Source organism: Pleuronectes platessa, chromosome 7 (assembly GCF_947347685.1).
Source record: "Pleuronectes platessa chromosome 7, fPlePla1.1, whole genome shotgun sequence".
In the NCBI taxonomy this organism is placed as follows: Eukaryota; Metazoa; Chordata; class Actinopteri; order Pleuronectiformes; family Pleuronectidae; genus Pleuronectes; species Pleuronectes platessa.
Window position 1 is genome coordinate 1,338,070 of NC_070632.1, and position 17,320 is coordinate 1,355,389.

At 44.4% G+C, this 17,320-nt stretch overlaps 3 protein-coding genes and 1 long non-coding RNA gene across 4 annotated transcripts; all 4 read right to left on the minus strand.

The window, feature by feature from the left end:
- Positions 1 to 1,140: 1,140 nt before the first annotated feature.
- Positions 1,141 to 9,366, minus strand: LOC128444277 (NACHT, LRR and PYD domains-containing protein 12-like). Its single transcript, XM_053426669.1, has 9 exons — positions 9,190 to 9,366; positions 8,566 to 9,050; positions 8,346 to 8,465; positions 7,690 to 7,892; positions 5,700 to 7,461; positions 4,640 to 4,813; positions 3,930 to 4,103; positions 3,376 to 3,549; positions 1,141 to 1,955 (listed from the first exon to the last, which is right to left on the minus strand). Exons 2-9 carry the CDS (start codon positions 8,691 to 8,693, stop codon positions 1,940 to 1,942), a joined length of 2,751 nt encoding a protein of 916 aa, XP_053282644.1. The 5' UTR covers positions 8,694 to 9,050; positions 9,190 to 9,366; the 3' UTR covers positions 1,141 to 1,939.
- A 619-nt stretch (positions 9,367 to 9,985) lies between these two features.
- Positions 9,986 to 11,698, minus strand: LOC128444293 (spatacsin). Its single transcript, XM_053426691.1, has 5 exons — positions 11,212 to 11,698; positions 11,048 to 11,124; positions 10,805 to 10,960; positions 10,456 to 10,607; positions 9,986 to 10,381 (listed from the first exon to the last, which is right to left on the minus strand). Exons 1-5 carry the CDS (start codon positions 11,306 to 11,308, stop codon positions 10,207 to 10,209), a joined length of 657 nt encoding a protein of 218 aa, XP_053282666.1. The 5' UTR covers positions 11,309 to 11,698; the 3' UTR covers positions 9,986 to 10,206.
- Positions 11,699 to 13,341: 1,643 nt separating this feature from the next.
- On the minus strand, positions 13,342 to 15,028 carry LOC128444311 (uncharacterized). The gene is made up of 4 exons (XR_008339130.1): positions 14,931 to 15,028; positions 14,340 to 14,522; positions 13,629 to 13,715; positions 13,342 to 13,501 (listed from the first exon to the last, which is right to left on the minus strand). It is a non-coding gene; the product is annotated as an uncharacterized LOC128444311 (long non-coding RNA).
- A 109-nt stretch (positions 15,029 to 15,137) lies between these two features.
- Positions 15,138 to 16,628, minus strand: LOC128444298 (spatacsin-like). Its single transcript, XM_053426697.1, has 3 exons — positions 16,524 to 16,628; positions 16,023 to 16,237; positions 15,138 to 15,754 (listed from the first exon to the last, which is right to left on the minus strand). The coding sequence occupies exons 1-3, from the start codon at positions 16,606 to 16,608 to the stop codon at positions 15,398 to 15,400; spliced, it is 657 nt and encodes a 218-aa protein (XP_053282672.1). The 5' UTR covers positions 16,609 to 16,628; the 3' UTR covers positions 15,138 to 15,397.
- Positions 16,629 to 17,320: the final 692 nt, after the last annotated feature.

Sequence of the window (17,320 nt, forward strand, 5' to 3'; positions counted from 1 at the left end):
AATTCAAGGTTCCACTTTATGATTGACAGATGCTGACGTCTTCTCCATGTTAAAAGTTATTTCCATTCTATTTAAAGTTCTTCTCTCTTCTCATCCAGTCCGGAGAACATATGTTTTTTCTTTCTTTCTTTCTCACTTTGCATTTTAAGTTCCACAGTTTCCACAGTGAAGTATTTTAAAGATGTTTCTTCTGTAAAACAGCAGAAAGCCATGTGGTCGCCCTCAATCCAATCAGTGAGCTCCATTAACTGCACCAGATCAAATCCAATCTGTTCCCAAACCAGCCAGAACCGGACTGAAGACAAGAGTTTAATGATCCTGAGGAGAAAACAGAGCAGAGAACTTCAGGTAGAAACAATGAACAGATAAACACATGGAGTTCTGTTCTATATGTTTTCAATATATTCAATGAAAGGGACATTTTATTTTAATATTCCGTTTAAAGTCACGCAGCACAAAGTGAAGACAAATCCTCCACGTTGAGTCAGAGAGGAGAACAACAGGAGGATTCAGATTTGTTCCACGTTGAAGAAAACGTTCATATAATGAGAATAAACCCCGGGAGGAGAAGTGGTTCTGTCTGGAGCTCTTCTCCTTCTGGACCGAAGATCTTTCACCATCTCATCTCAAACTGCTTCTACTAAACATAAATATCATCTTCATCTGAACTTCAGAGACTTTTCCCACAAATCCTCTCGAACCTGAAACCCGAGCAGAGGTTGAGGAATGTGCATCAACTGGATGTGATGGTGAATGAATGAAATCCACTGATAAATAATCCATAATAAATGTATTGATCTGCTGTCAGGCTGTTTATATTGAGACATATTGATCAGATGTAGAATTTCATTATGAGCACAAACTTTTCCTTATAAGTGGGTTAGGGTTTGTATGAAACGTCCTCGGGTCAGTTTTATATTAAATATGTAAAATGTATATTAAACAGTTTCCTCAGAGACTTAAAGATGCTCTGCTCTTCATCGACTCTTCTTCATTCTGTAAATGTCTCATTCACTTTTCTTCTGCTGGTTTCCATTATGTCAAACTGGTGATTTTGTTCTTGTACCTGCACCAAGGACGAGATGTTTCCACCAGTTTGTTTGAAGAGGAAAGAAAAGCTGAGTCATGATTCCAGTGAAGTCGGTGGAAGGATGTTTATTGAGCATTAAAGCAGAGACAAGTAGAAACAGAACTTTTCTCTCTGAGATGTTTTTCTTCTCGTTACATCTGGTTTGTCACAGAGGAAATGATCCATGTGTTTGACTCATAGACTGAATATAAAGGCTTTGACTGGGATGTGCTGCTGTTATACTGCAGCGCCACCTGTGGGTCAAAAGTAGAAAAGCCACCACCGCTCTGCACCTGATGCACAAATGAAAACGTCCCATTTTTAAGTCCAGAGTTTTGATCTTTTGTGTCAAAGACAAAACTCTGATTTTAAACTCAAAGTTATTTCAATGTGTTGAACTTTGTGTTGAACTAAATCCATTTGTGACGTGAATCCAGGAACTTTAAGATCATAAACAAACAAATACACAGAATGTGGTTCTACACACATGGAGACACACTGAGGGACAAAGGTGGACAATAATAAAGACAAACTTAAACACACTGGATGTGAGTCTTTATAGAAGGTTTATATATTCTGCTTGTGTTGTGTCATTTCAATAAACACATTCTTCATGTGAATAAACACAATCGGGGCAGGAAGGTTGCTGGTTTGAATCCGGTTCAGATGGGTCTTCCTGTGTGGAGTCTGCATGTTCTCCCCGTGTTTTCTCCAGGTGCTCCGGCTTCATCTCACAAACACATGCAGATTAGGGGTTGTGTAGATTGGAGACTACACACAAGCTGCTGCTGCTTCAGCCTCTGGATCCTCAGGACACAGCTCAGCCTCCGTCCACACACACTGTCCTCTTCACACTCAGCTCCACAAAGATCACCTCCCCCTCCACCTGTTGAGAGAAGAAGACATCAGTGTCACAGAGACTCACTTCATCAGCTGTGAGTCAGTGATGCAGCTCATCCAGTAGAAAGAGCAGCAGGGACTTCAGTCCTGTTCAGAGGTGGAGCAGCTTCCTCTCTGCTTCATGTTCACGTGTTGGAATGAACACGCTAAGAGCTCAGTGTGTGTCCTCTGCATGTCAAAGTGCAGAGTGGACACCTGAGAGGTGGATTTACTGCTGTTACAGGTGAAGCCATGTTTCACTGTGTGTTGATGAACATCTGCTTCTAACAAACTGGGACCAGAGGAGACAGATGGACCTCAGCAGAGGTTCTGCTCTGTATAAAGAGCTCCTGGTTACCATGTGATGAGGAGAGGCTTCAGTCCCACTGATCTCAGAGCTGTGACAAAGATCCACCTGATCAGTTCTTCACTGATGAAGTGAGAGGACAAACTGTCTCAGATCAGATGAAGACGACACCGTCTCTGTCCCTCGTGTGAGGCTGTCAGCTGTGGTCCAGCTTGTGTAAGTCACAGCGCCCCCTGGTGGCATCTGGTCAAAATATATTACGTGACCACGACATAATAATGTGTGAACGAGATAAATAACTCGAGGCCACGAGATCTGAATCTGTTGTTTACTAACAAGACGAGTGGAAGAGAAGAAGACACACACTGTCTCACTGTCTCTGAGGACACACACTGTCTCACTGACTCTGAGGACACACACTGTCTCACTGTCTCTGAGGACACACACTGTCTCTAAAGACAAACACTGTCTCACTGTCTCTGAGGACACACACTGTCTCTAAAGACACACACTGTCTCACTGTCTCTGAGGACACACACTGTCTCTAAAGACAAACACTGTCACACTGTCTCTGAGGACACACACTATCTCACTGTCTCTGAGGACACACACTGTCACACTGACTGTGAGGACACACACTGTCTTACTGTCCCTGAGGACACTCACTGTCTCTGAGGACACACACATGGACCTGTCTCCAGGAAGCTGAGGTCATCTGGTGTTTTGGGGACAGGATGAGTCTGGAGACATTGAGATGTTCTGGGTGAGTTAGAGATCAACTGAACCAACCAGACGTTGATTTAAACTTCCCTTATCCGTCCCTTTAAGGAGAGTGTGCACCACACAACAGTGTAGAGTCACTGTGATCAGTGGGCGGAGCTTCTATACGGGTTGATCTCCAACTTAACCTGGAGCAGGTTAGCTGTTCATCAGAAGTTACCATGGTGATTGACCTGGTTAAGAAGTGGACGAGCTTCGTAGAACTGAAAAAACTAAACCTGAAGTTAACCTGATAACCACAAATCCTGCTTGGTAGCACAGACCCTGGATCTGTGATACTGACTGTGTTTAGTAACATACTGATGAAAGCAGCGTGGACTGACTCCAACCATCTACTGACCTCAGAGTCTCCAGTCGACAGGTTGGACTCTGCTGTAGATCAAGCAGCTCCTTCACTCCTGAGACCTTCAGGTTGTTGTTCCTCAGATTCAGTTCTCTCACATGAGAGGGGTTTGACCTCAGAGCTGAAGCCAGAGAAGAACAGCTGATCTCTGACAGACTGCACCTCCTCAACCTGGATAAAGAATAAAACTTAACTGTAAATTAAACTGAGTTCATGTGTGAAAATAACAGACACATATTCATGTCAGCACAGACTCATAACATGGAAGACAAATATTAAATCAGACATGTTGGACTAAAAACGAGTCCTGATTCAGTACAAATAGATTATTTGGACCCGGTCTCTGTGCTGCAGATCAGTTTAGGAAATCCAGAACTAAACTCAGTGTTTTAACAAGTGGCTGAATATTTAAAATGTCACAGATTAATTAATGAATGGATTCAAGTTATGTATGAAGAGGAATTATGTTAAATTAGAATGAAATGAGACAAATTGTGTATAAATGCAGTTTTATAGATATGAGATCTACAAAAGTGAGTCAGTGAACTGACCTCAGAGTCTCCAGTCGACAGGTTGGACTCTGTAGAAAACCACACAGCTCCTTCACTCCTGAGTCCTTCAGGATGTTTCCACTCAGATCCAGTTCTCTCAGATGAGAGGGGTTTGACCTCAGAGCTGAAGCCAGAGAAGAACAGCTGATCTCTGTCAGACTGCACCTCTTCAACCTGGATAAAGAAATATAAATATTAGAATGTGTCCTCCTGTTGTTGTGGATCGTCATCATGTCAACACAGACTCTCAACATGCTGCTGACCTCAGTCCAGTCTGTGACCTGAAGATAAATATCAGATCAGACATGTTGGACCATTGTTTCATTCATCAGCTTCTTCTCTGTGTGTTGGTCACTGAGCAGGTTTGTGTTATTAAACACTGTTTAAAGTAGAGATGGCTCCTGATGTCACTTCCTGTTTGTTTCTATACTTATCAACTGTCCAACGTGTTTCAATAAGAATGAGTCTTATTTTGAAAACCTGAGGAGGACGAGTGCTCGGCCTCAGTCCACATGTTATTTACTGACACTTTCTTAGTGATCAGGAGCAGGTGAGTGCAGGTGAATGGAGTTGATGAGGTGGACGTGACTGACAGGCTGGGTGAGTGACAGATGACTGAGGGACAGTGAGCAGAGCAGAACTGAGACAATTTAAATAAATAATGACCCAATAAGAAAGAAAGTCTGAAAAGTGAAGAAGGATTTAAGGACCATAGAGTCTCCAGTCGACAGTTTGGACTCTCCAGTCCAGAACACAGCAGCTTCACTCCTGAATCCTGCAGGTTGTTGAAGCTCAGATCCAGTTCTCTCAGATGTGAGGGGTCTGACTTCAGAGCTGAGGCCACGACTTCACAGTGAGTCTCTGAGAGTTCACACCAATGGAGTCTGTAGTTAAAGAAAATATCAAATCTGTGAGAATTAAATCAGAAAACACAACATTCATACAAAACGTGATCATGTGACCCTCACCCTGGTAAATCCCCTCTTTGTTAAAAACTCCTCAAGAGAATCATTTCAGATTTGTTTCAAGCGTTCATTCAGACTAACAGAGGAACTCATTAGATTCAGGTGGTCAGAGGTCAAAGGTCAAGGTCACAGAACATGTTCATGGCCTCTTGAACATGATGTCTCAAGTCTGTCTTCAGGGGATTTCTTCACATTTTGACTCAAAGAGAAACTGATTAGATTTCAGTGGTCAAAGGTCAAAGGTCACAGTGACCTCATATTGTTGTGAAGTCAACATGTCAGGAACCTGGAGGGACGGACACTGCACTGGTTGGTGGTGGAGGACAAACACAGAGTGGGAACTCTGGTTTGACAAGAAAGAAGAATAAACTATATTTCCTGCTTCTTCAGTTTCAAGGAACCGTCAGTGATCGTCTCCTCACTCTGTGCTGTTTGATCATATAGACATAGATACAGATATCTATGTCTATACACACAGTATATACAATAACCTCCCTTGGACCCCACATGGTCGTATGTCTGAACCCTCAAACTCTAGCACAGTGATCACATTGGATTTCACTCTCCACATCTGATCTAGTTGTTCTCATATGTACATGAGAACAATGAGACTGTATATGTACATAATAATAATAATGACTTCATCACAAACACACACACACAGTCACACACACACACACACACACACACACACACAGACACAGACACACACACACACACACACACACACACACACACACACACACACACAGATACACACACACACACACTGATTGAACATGTTATTGATCATGTCTGGACTCACTGAGCCTTCCTGCAGTTCCTCACAGCTGGGATCAGTCTCCATCGACCCTGGTCTGATGTGTTGAACTTCTTCAGGTCCAACTCATCCAGAACCTCCTCTGACATCTGCAGCATGTAGGCCAGAGCTGAGCAGTGGATCTCAGAGAGTTTCTCCTCTGATCTGTTCTCTGACGTCAGGAACTGTTTCATCTGCTGATGAACTGAGTGGTCGTTCATCTCAGTCAGACAGTGGAAGATGTTGATGCTTCTGTCAGGAGAAATGTCATCACTCTTCATCTCATTCAGGTTGTTGATGACTCTCTGGATGATCTCTGTCTGACCCAGCAGGTCTCTTAAGACTCTCTGGTTGGACTCCAGACTGAGGCCGTGAAGGAAGCGAACAAACAGGTCCAGATGACCATTTGTACTAGTGAGGGATTTCTCCATGGTTCTCTTCAGGAGGTCATCCAGGGAGAAGGTACTGTCTGTGTTCCCATTTGTTCCCAAGAAGTTGTTGAGTTCTTCTGTGTTCCTCTCGGTGTAACAGTGGAACATGTAGACTGCAGCCAGAAACTCCTGAACGCTCAGATGAACAAAGCAGTAGACTGATTTCTGGAAGATCACACACTCTCTTCTGAAGATCTCAGTACAAACTCCTGAGTAGACCGAGGCCTCTGTGACATTAAGACCACACCGCTCCAGGTCTTCTTGGTAGAACATGATGTTTCCTTCCTCCAGATGTTTAAGTGCCAGCCTCCCCAGCTTCAGGAGAACATCTCTGTCAGTCCTCTTCTTACCGTACTTGTTGTTCTTCCTCTTTGTCTGAACCAGCAGGAAGTGTGAGTACAGGTCAGTCAGGGTCTTGGGCAGCTCTCCTCTCTGGTCTGTGGTCAACATGTGCTCCAGAACTGTAGCACTGATCCAGCAGAAGACTGGGATTTGACACATGATGTGGAGGCTCCTGGACGTCTTGATGTGTGAGATGATTCTGCTGCACAGCTCTTCATCACTGAACCTCCTCCTGAAGTACTCCTCCTTCTGGGCCTCAGTGAAGCCTCGTACTTCTGTGACCCTGTCAACACATGCAGGAGGGATCTGATTGGCCGCCGCAGGTCTGGAGGTTATCCAGACGAGAGCCGAGGGAAGCAGATTCCCCCGGATGAGGTTTGTCAGCAGCAGGTTGACTGATGACCTCTGTGTGACCTCAGACACAAGCTCCCTGTGGTTGAAGTCCAGAGAAGGTCTGCTTTCATCCAGGCCGTCAAAGATGAACAAAGGTTTACAGACAGCGAGCGTCTCTGCAGTGAGCTTCTGTAACGCTGGATGGAAAACATGGAGCAGCGTGAGAAGACTGTGCTGCTGGTCCTTCACCAGGTTCAGCTCCCTGAACGAAAGCACAGCCAGCAGACCCACATCCTGGTTCTCTGAACCCTCTGCCCAGTCCAGAGTGAACTTCTGCACCGAGAAGGTTTTTCCAACGCCAGCGACGCCGTTGGTCAGGACGACTCTGATGCTGCTCTGCTGGTCAGTGGAGGCTTTAAAGATGTCGTGGACCTTGATGGGAGTGTCCTGGAGGATCTTCATCTTGGAAGCCGTCTCAAGCTGCCTCACCTCATGTTGAGTATTAACCTCTTCACTCTGTCCCTCTGTGATGTGGAGCTCAGTATAGATCCTGTTGAGGAGGGTTCTACTTCCTGTTTCATCACTTCCTTCAGTCACATGTTCACATCTCCTCCTCACACTGAGCTTATGTTCATCTGAAACCTCCTGCAGACCACGATCTGCTGAAAGACAAGAAACAATGTGAGACACAGAGAATCTGAGAATCTGCTGATTGTTTTCATCAGATACAGAAAAACTACAGAAAATAAAAGCTTTTTAACTTTGTGCTTTTCTAACGATGTTAAATGTTGATGCTGTATGAAGGAACAAAATAAAACCACATGTGCTGTTGTCAGAAGTGAAGACATCAGCAGACACATGTACAGTGCTGCTCTGACCGGCTGTCTGACCTCCAGCTCCTGTTCTGGATCTTTGTCCACACTGGGGACAGGAGGAGTTTCCTGAAGAACCAGACTGGTCCCAGTATGAGGTGATGCACTGTCTGCAGAACCAGTGTCCACAGCTGGTGGAGACTGGATCCTTCAGGACGTCCTGACACGAAGCACAGCAGGACGACTGCTCCTCCTCAGAAACATGACTCCTCTTCCTCTCCCTGTGAAGACATGTCCTGATAACTCACATGTCACAGTCACAGGTTGTCATCACTTCTGTCAAGGAGGTTTTGTTTTCACCCAGTATGTTTGTGTGTTGGTTGGTTCGTTAGTGGGATATAAAAAAACAACAGATTACCAGTAAACTTGGTGGAAGGTTGTGGTCTGTGAACCAGATGGGGGGAGGGGGGGGGTTCCTCTTTCACAGACATGTTCAGAGGACTGATGTTTACCAGTGTGTGGAATTTGGTGCAGATCCAAATCAAAATGAGTCTCTAGTGGATTTCAAAGTGGTTTCATAAGGAGCGTGTTGGTTCTTGGTGGAGGTCTGAGCTCTTTGAGTGATTCTGAGAGATTAGTCACCAACTTCAATGAAGCTGTGTCCTAATGCAGGGGCCACACTAGAGGAAACTAGATCCTCTTCAGAGCAGGTCCCAGTAGAAACAGTCTCTTACTCTGTGTGTGAAGGTCCAGGTTCTTTACTGAAGTTTAGAGGCTCATCTTTGGACCAGTCACTCTTCAGAGACAGACAGCTGGACCCTGGAGACTCTGCTCTCAGTCTGTGGTCCTGACCTCTGCAAACACAAACATGTTTTTATTCAGAACACATCATTCACTGGTTCATTCTGTGAGGATTCAGTTTGGAGCTTCACATGTTTGTAGCAGGTCTCTTACTTTGTGGTTGAGGGTCCAGGTTCATTACTGAAGTTTAGAGGATGATCCATGGACCAGTCACTCTTCAGAGACAGACATCTGAACCCTGGAGACTCTGCTCTGTCCTCTTCCTCCTCATAAACACTCATCTTCAGTCTGAGAGGAAAAACACTGTGAGCTCAAACACACACAATGAAGCCAGGTAGTAAACTCAGTGTTTCTTTAACCTGAGACAGTTGAAGGTTTAATGTGTTGGACTCAGCCAATCACAGCGTCGAGTCAAACTGTTGATTGACTGACAGAAGTTCATCCTGAATCTTCTTCTCTCTAAAGTCCACGAGTAGAAAACTGACCCAGAGTCAGTGACAGTGAAATAATATGAATGAATAATACAAATGTAGCTGAACACTCACCAGCCTCAGACTTCACGTCTCCTCCGTCTGCTCCTTGAAGTGAGAACCAGTCTGAACACTTTCACTGGAGGCTCCTCCCCCTCTCTGCAGGTACTGGAAATCACATGACTCTGGGTGTGACTGTGTGTGTGTGTGTGTGTGCGTGCGTGCGTGCGTGCGTGCGTGCGTGTGTGTGTGTGTGTGTTTGCGTGTGACTGTGTGTGTGTGTGTGTGTGTGTGTGTTCACACTCACCTGCTCACTTTCCTTCCTTCTGCTCGTCAAGGTAAAAATGGAGTCTGACCTGTTGAACCAGTTCACTCTTGAAAATTAAATGAATACACTTGACTCTGGGTGTGACTGTGTCTGTGTGTGTGTGTGTGTGTGTGTGTGTGTGTGTGTGTATGTGTGTGTGTTTGTGTTGTGTTCACATGAAGCTAACCCTAACCCATGTTTCCTCCTGTGATTTGAAGGTTGTCATATTTGGTGTTGGAGCTGAATGTGTGACTCCATCTGCAGAACTCTGCCACGTCAGGTCACATTCATACATCGTCGTGAATAATAATTATTAGTCACATGTCAGAACTGATAAGATGCACATACCAGGTATTTACAAGCAAATCCACCCACTGTAATAAGTATGAGGTCTAGATCTCATCAGTGTAGATCAGCAATACATAAATACATGTAGAACAACTACAAGTTTACATGAGGCAGAGAGAGAGAGAGAGAGAGGTGGGAGAGAGAGAGAGAGAGGGGGGGGAAGAGAGAGAGAGAGAGAGAGAGAGAGAGAGAGAGAGAGAGAGAGAGAGAGAGAGAGAGAGAGAGAGCTATCGTAGTGATGTCCACATCTTCTCCAAACAGGACGATCGCTCTGATCCCAAGTTGATGAAGTTGACGGAGGACTTCCTGCTCGGCCTCGTTCAACCTGAACCGTTCACGTCTGGAGACGACGGGTCCACGAGTCAGTTTAATAAAAACCAAACAAACCAAATACAAGTGGACAGTGGACATGAAGCTGCTGGACGTCAAAGAACAGGTTCGATTCAGAGCCGTTTAAAAAGTCTCTTTAATTTACATGTTCACAGAAGTTTTCATGAAGGTTTTCTGTTGATTCTCAGCTTGTAACATTTCATCTTTTTAATATTAACTAACAGGGATGTTTCACTGAGAGCATCAGATTTTAATCTCCACAGAAGATAAGAGATCAAACTTCTATTTGCTCAATGAGTTTTGTAAAGTTCTTCTTTGACAGACCAGTGGCTCAGAGGATCAGCTGGCCAGTCTGTCGTTCAGGTAGTTGGACGTCTTTGCGTCCTGCAGCATGGTTTTGGTGACGTGGTCCAGTTTCTGCTGGTAGGCCAGTCTGTAGCGGCTGTACACGTCCTCGCAGTGCGTCAGCAGGCGCTTCACGTGCACAGTGACGCTGCTGGGAGCGCCCTCCAGTCTGAAACCACAAAGACACACAACGTGAGCTGAGGTCAGAAGGTCGTCTCATGAAGGACCAGGTCGGCGTCTCACTTCTTGAAAATGTCCTCGAACAGGCTGGAGGTCAGCGGGCGGTGGCGTTTCAGCTCCTCCAGGTAAACGAAGTCTCCTTTCAGAATCACCTTCTGGAACAGAACCTCGGCCCAGTCGGGACTGACGCCGTACGCCTCCGACACCACAAACACCTGCCGCACAAAACACACAACTTCTGTTGGAGCTGCGGCTCCTTCCACATCGTGCACTTTACTTCTCAAGAGTCTTCTAACGGTCAGAAGACTCCACGCTGCGTCACCACATCACCACACTCACACAATGTGTTTTCTAAACATCAACAGACTGAAGGTTGTGAAAGTGTTTCAGTGAAGCAGGAACAGGAAGTGACCTGGTAGCATCGCGGCAGCTGGACGAGCGTGTTCAGCAGCACCGCAGGTCGCAGGTTGATGACACGTACGTCTGAGCCCTGGTTCAGGAAGTGGAGCTGAAGAGCGACTAGCTTAGCTGTGAGGACACAGCGAGTCGCCTGACGCACACACGAGTCCTAGAAACACACACACACACACACACACACACACAGTTAATAACTCTCTTCAGTGAGTGTTACAGGAAGCTGGAGGAGCTCAGGTACCTTGGAGAAGCTCTCAGCTGCGTCCTTCAACAGACCCAACACTTTGACCAATGAGCTCTTCAGATCCGGCGTGACGACTGTTTGGAGACAAGTCGGTGAAACTCATGGTCACATGACACGAGGAGGAACCCTGACTCAGACGTTCACTGACGGTGAATCCTCACCCCACTCCTGAGACTCGATGATCTTCAGCTGCGTCCTGGCAGCCATCTCGTGGTTCTCTCCGATCTCCCTCCTCATGCTGAAGCACAGCGCCACCATGTTGTGCTTCTCGCTGTCTGCAGGGCCTTCTATCAGAAATCAACTATATCGTCACGTTATGTTTCTCTTGAGCACATGGAAATTACCTTCAGCTTCCACTTACTGTCACCTGAACCATACTGTTATTTCTGTATCTACAGTGTCTTTTAGGAAAACATATACTAGAGGGCAATGTATAAACATTAATACATCTTATTTATATAGAGCTTTTCAAGAAGTGCAAGTACTAAACTGAGGGAAAGCTAATACAAACAATATATATATATCTTATTTCCATGTGCCAGGACAGCCTCACACTTGGATGTAAACCAATTTTAAAACACATTTGCTTATACTGGAGATCTTTTAAATTAATGTCCCAGAAATGATTTCTGATGAAAACCCCCTGCCTTATTCATTGTAGTATTAATGTGTTTGAATAAGTCAGGCTGCCGATTACCAGCTACTGATTAAAGTCAAACAGTTATTGCTATACTCTGTGTTGATTTCTTTAATGTTAAGAATGTTTCTCATAAGACCTTATCAGATTGCATTGTGAAACATCTGGGTCACCTAAATTTAGTGTAAAGAAGAAGGTGAACTCTTGACTAATGACTAATTTTGCACTGAAACACAAACTTTATGTTACACATCTTAAACAATATGATATGGGAGCCACTTAGACAACCAGACCTGTGTGCTTTGCTGTGACTATAAATGACTGGAACCTCAGATAAAGAAAGTTATTTTCTGACTTCCATAACTGAGGCATTCTCTACAGAATGTAATGTGCCCATTCTACTTCAGATCCATTGGATCATTGTGTGTTTATGTTGCTTAAAGCAGAGCATTCACTGCTTTAATGTAATCAGCATCTTATCTGACAATATCATGGTGTAGAAGTGCAAGGAAATACCATTATGTTATGATCAATGTCATTTATTGTGCACAAACATTACATTAAGGCATCTGCTGGAAATGATATGATCAACAATTCTCATGCAAATAAGACTTTAAAAACTACACAAATAGTGTTTTGGAGAGGGGGGTTTCAGAGGGAGGGGGCAGCTCTGGAGAAAGGTCTGTCAATCCAGGTCTGCTGCTTGGTGTGATGGAGACATGAGGTTAGCATCAGGAGCGGAGGCTGCAGGAGGGACCGTGGAGCTGAGGCACACCTGTACTGCTTCTCTTGAGAAGAACTGAAGGACACAAACAAACCATAGTGTTAAATTATGAAGATGGTTCCCTCTGATTTTTTTTTAAAAACAATAAACGTCAGACAGGCCACTAAAAACTAAAAATGCTGAAGCTAACAGCTACCACACAGCAAGCTAATGCCTTCCTAAGGCTGCCAGGGAGTAGCATGAGTAGCATTGTAGCAAGAGAGTGTAGCTAATCACAGCCCTCACAGTTCTTCATCAGTGGAGAAGTACCTCGCCATGTTTTCATCTTCAGAGGAGTCATCCAAAGACTGTGCTGCTGTTCCAGAATATGTCAGGACCGCTGCAGCCTGCTGGGCTTGAACTCTGAGCACGCAGAGTAGGCCCTCACGTCCCCTCTCAGTAAATGACTCAGTACTGCCTGAGATTATATGATAAAAGACAAAAAAGTCTCAAATGTGCGTTTGTGTGTATGTATACATACACACATACAAGGCTTTCTTTTCTACAGAAATATTTTTCCTGAGTTGATGACTCTGCTTATTGCCATCTAGAATGTGAAACCAAATATATTTTTTGGTGTACCCATACAAGATGTCCAATGTAACACCAATAAAATCCAATCTACTACACTACGGTTTTAATGCCTCTGCAACAGCGAGTCGCCGGAGGCATAACTGCATGTTTTCGGATTGTCTAACTTTGTATTTGTCTTAAAGTAAAAAGGTCAAGGCCACACTGACCTCATCTTATGGTTTCAGTTGTCAAGAGACACAGTGTCATTTATATGAGAGAAGATATGTAGAAATATGTAGACGGACACTGCACTGGTTAGCGGAGTCATACAACGCAGTGCGGAAATTCTAGTGTAGTTTTTTTGTAATAAATGGGTTATCTATTTTTACAATCTACAAAAAGTTATCTATACATTTGGTCACAGAATGTTACACAAATAAATTGGCATTAAAGTTGGCATCTTGCTGTCTCACCAGTCTGACGATGCAGCTGAAGCGTCCATCAAGGGCGTTCTGCAGGTAATTTGGATTGTTTGTTTCTTGTGAAGAGGAGAATAACATGAATTCATACCAATATCAGTTTACAATCAAACCTTTTTGTGTTGACCTTGTTTAAACAGAGTCAAAGGACATTGTACAACAATGACACACATTTTCCCACAGTACCTGTCGTTCACTACTGAACTTCTGACACCCATTACTGGACTGTGTCTTCCTGTAGAGTGGTGATGTTCTCAACGTTCTTTTCACAGTCTGTCAAAACAAAATTAGAGTTACAAATGTTAATGCCCCACAACCCATTGCAGATACGGTTGTATTTGCACACCACATCGGATCAAAACAAAACTGCAGTCTGGGAAACAAGCAGTTTTGGTAGATATAAGGGAAATGCTAATATTTCTACATGAAAGATATTCAGTCCCTTAAGCAAAATAACAATGATGGCCGGCCGCAACCTCGATGCCTTCGTCTGCTTTGCTTACAGACTAGTTTGCGGAGTCTCGTGCTGCCGCCCACTGACCGATACATCGTCGCTCTTTTCTAAAACTAATGAAGGCAAATTCCCACATGTAGACAGAAATAATCAGTATAAATTAAAAGGTGTAAATATTGCTAACATTATGTTTGATGGGGGTCATCATTATACATAACAGAGGAAAACTTTGCACATGTATTCCTTAAATTTACTTGCCTTCCTGTGGAAAAAGTTGTTTTCCCAGTTAAACAATCACAGCAGGGAAGCATGATTGATCAAAATTCTTTCAGTGTGATATTAACTTGTATTTCAGCAAGTGTACTTTGGGGATTTAATAAAAATGTATAATAAATTTGGCAAATTATATAAAATGGTTTTTCTGGTATGTAACTTAAAAGTACCTCTTTAATGGTAGGATCATTTCTCTCCCTCATCTTCCTCGTGGTACGTGGATGATGGTAGTGGGCTCAACCCGGCTTCTCTTTCTCTCCAGGCTGCCCTTCCTGCTCTTCATCAAGCAAAACAAACCGTTCGGTCCAAGTTGTTGACGTTAATGAAACTCCTGTAGCTTCACTTTGATCCTCCTTGATTAAAAAACAGAACATAGCAATTGTTTTATAAAATGAATCGCAACTCCATAACATGGAAACATTATTGTCATAGTGCATACTATACATTAAACCAAATTGACCTGATATTGTGGAGTAATGGTAGACAAATACACTCCTTATTAATCTAAAGCATTCATAAATCAAATTCATGTTTATATTTATATTGTAGCGTCCCTCAATGATGAGCTAAGCGTCTTGAACTGGTTTCAACAACAATGTATTCACCTCCCAGGTAGCACAGGCTACCGTGGGCTGAAGCATGTGGCTAACAATGGCGTATTAGCTGATGAACAGCGTCCATAGTGTGGATTGACGGACTCTCTCCGCACTCGGACTGTAAACCTAGATCGTAACGATCTTTAAAAACAATAAACTACTTACCTGACAGAAGGAAGATGACATCGTGGTCTTCCAAGCGCGCCGTGTTTATGACGTAGCGCTTAGTTAAAGGACTGGTTGTTTACAAATAGGGTTTTTACGACAGCCACACGTCATGTCCGCTCGCGCACTTGGGCCGGTCGCGCACTCGGGCCGGCCTCGGTATAAACAGACTCGCATGATCCTTCTCATTAGAGATGTAATCTAGCCTCAAATATTACTATTATATAACATGAATAACATTCACGATCACTGAAGGACACCACGCAGGGACTGTGATTTAAACACCAAGCTGCGCCGTGGTGGCATGGCAACCGTCATAGCAACGATAAAAACATGCGTGATAACTATTAAAATATTTATCATAAGCACGAACTGGCTGAAGACTGTGGAAGCAAAGAGCACATTTCTCGCTAGAAATGGTGTCAGAATGTATTTTTATGCCCAAACTAAGTTACAAAATTATATTTTTATCTGAAAAAACAGGGAATCTCCGCCATGTTTTCCTCTCCGCAGACGGGAGCTTGAGAGTCACGTGACGTGAGAACACGCCAATGCAAAACAATGGGAGGACTAAATGTTACCATCTCACAATCTGAGAGGCCAGATTGTGAGATGGTAACGTCGTTCCAAGTGGACCAACGTTGCCATTGAACGTTTTCTGATGAGACTGGGTTGTCAGCCTGCGACAAGAAGAAACAGGAAGCTGATCCTGGATCAGTGCTGTCGCTCTTCAGCTGCTCCTGACAACTCCTCCAGAAACTGACCCGGGTCTCCAACCTCCTCCACGTTGTCTTGGACTTCTGGGAGTTCATTTCCTGAAGGAGCTGAGTCAGAGAGAGAAATGTGATGAAACAAACGTTATGTATCAGGGTTAACAGCCAGCCACCAGGGGGCGTACGAGCTGTCTTGGGTTCACTTTTGGGAGCTGACATGTCGTCCATCCTAATTTACAGTCTGTGGTTTAGAGCTGACGGTGGATCTGGAGTAAAAGTTCAAGAAATCTAAGAAGTATAAAGTCAAATCTAAATGTTTCTTGTCAATCATGATGATAAAAATACAAGATGTCTGTGAATTACGATGATGTCATCAGACCTGGCTGAGCAGCAGGTGGTGGACGGGCAGGTCGGCCAGCAGCGCCACCTTCCTGGCCTGAGTGTAGCGCCCCCTGGCCTGCAGAGCGTCCACAGCAGCCTGGAACTCCTCCTGCTGGACAGAGGGTGAACTGCACTGAAGCAGCCTGGGAGACAAGCTGACGTCTGAGCCCTGCAGCAACTGACTGAGCCGCGACAGCTTCCTGAAGTCTGGACCTACACACAGACACACACCAGAGACACAGACACACACCAGAGACACAAACACACACCAGAGACACAAACACACAACCAGGACAAAACAAATCCATTGAAACAGGGATGTGTTTCTAGACTACAGCAAAAAATTAAATTTACTGTGACGTGTCCTGAGTTAATCGACCAATCAGAGTTCAGAACTTCTCACCAGCTGGAGGAAACCACTTTGCTGAGGGGGGGGGGATTCACTGTGGATTCAAACGTCTCCTGATCTAAGACATTCGGACATGTTCTAAACTCTCACCGTTGGACTTGAGGAGCTTGTCCACGTCGGCCAGGAGCTGCAGCAGGCGGTGGAGGTCGTACTGGGAGGAGCAGCGCTGCAGCATCGTGAGGAGCAGCACCGAGGCCTGGCTCTCCACCCACTGCAGGGGGAGTCCACCAGGGGGCACCGGGCCACGGTTTCTCAGCTGCACCGGCAAAGGAAAAGCAACAGATAAAAGAGAAATAGTTCAGTGTCTGTTGTGAACGTGTGTGTTTGTAATGTTGTGTTCTCTCGTTATGTGTTGATGCTTTAGAATTCTTCTTCTGCATCAGTGAGTCGTCCTCGTTCTTTGTGTTCATCCTACCTGGTTGATCTGCATTGAAGCTGCATCCATGACCAAACTGATTCTGTGTCAGTGTTTTTGATCAAATAAAAATGATGATTTAAGCCTAAATGTATTCTGTGAATAACCCTGGTGATGAGCTGATGGTGTTGGTCTCCTCAGCTCGATGGTGGAACTCACAGTGATCAGCGTCCTCTGGAAATCCAGCAGCTTCACTTTGGCCTCGGAGACGTTCCTGTAGTCACAACACAGCTCGAACATCCTGAGCACCAGCACCAGGGGGCAGTCCTGAGAGAGGAACGTTAATGATCATTATCAGGTTCATTCGATCTAATAATCATCTGACAATCAAGATGAATAAGACTCAAGTAAGAAAGTTATGAAATCGGATAAAAGAATCTTCTTTTTCCATCAGAGCAGAACCAATGTTTCTCTGTGACTCTCGAGCGCAAGAATATATTAAAAATAATCAAGAAATAGATATTTTAAATAA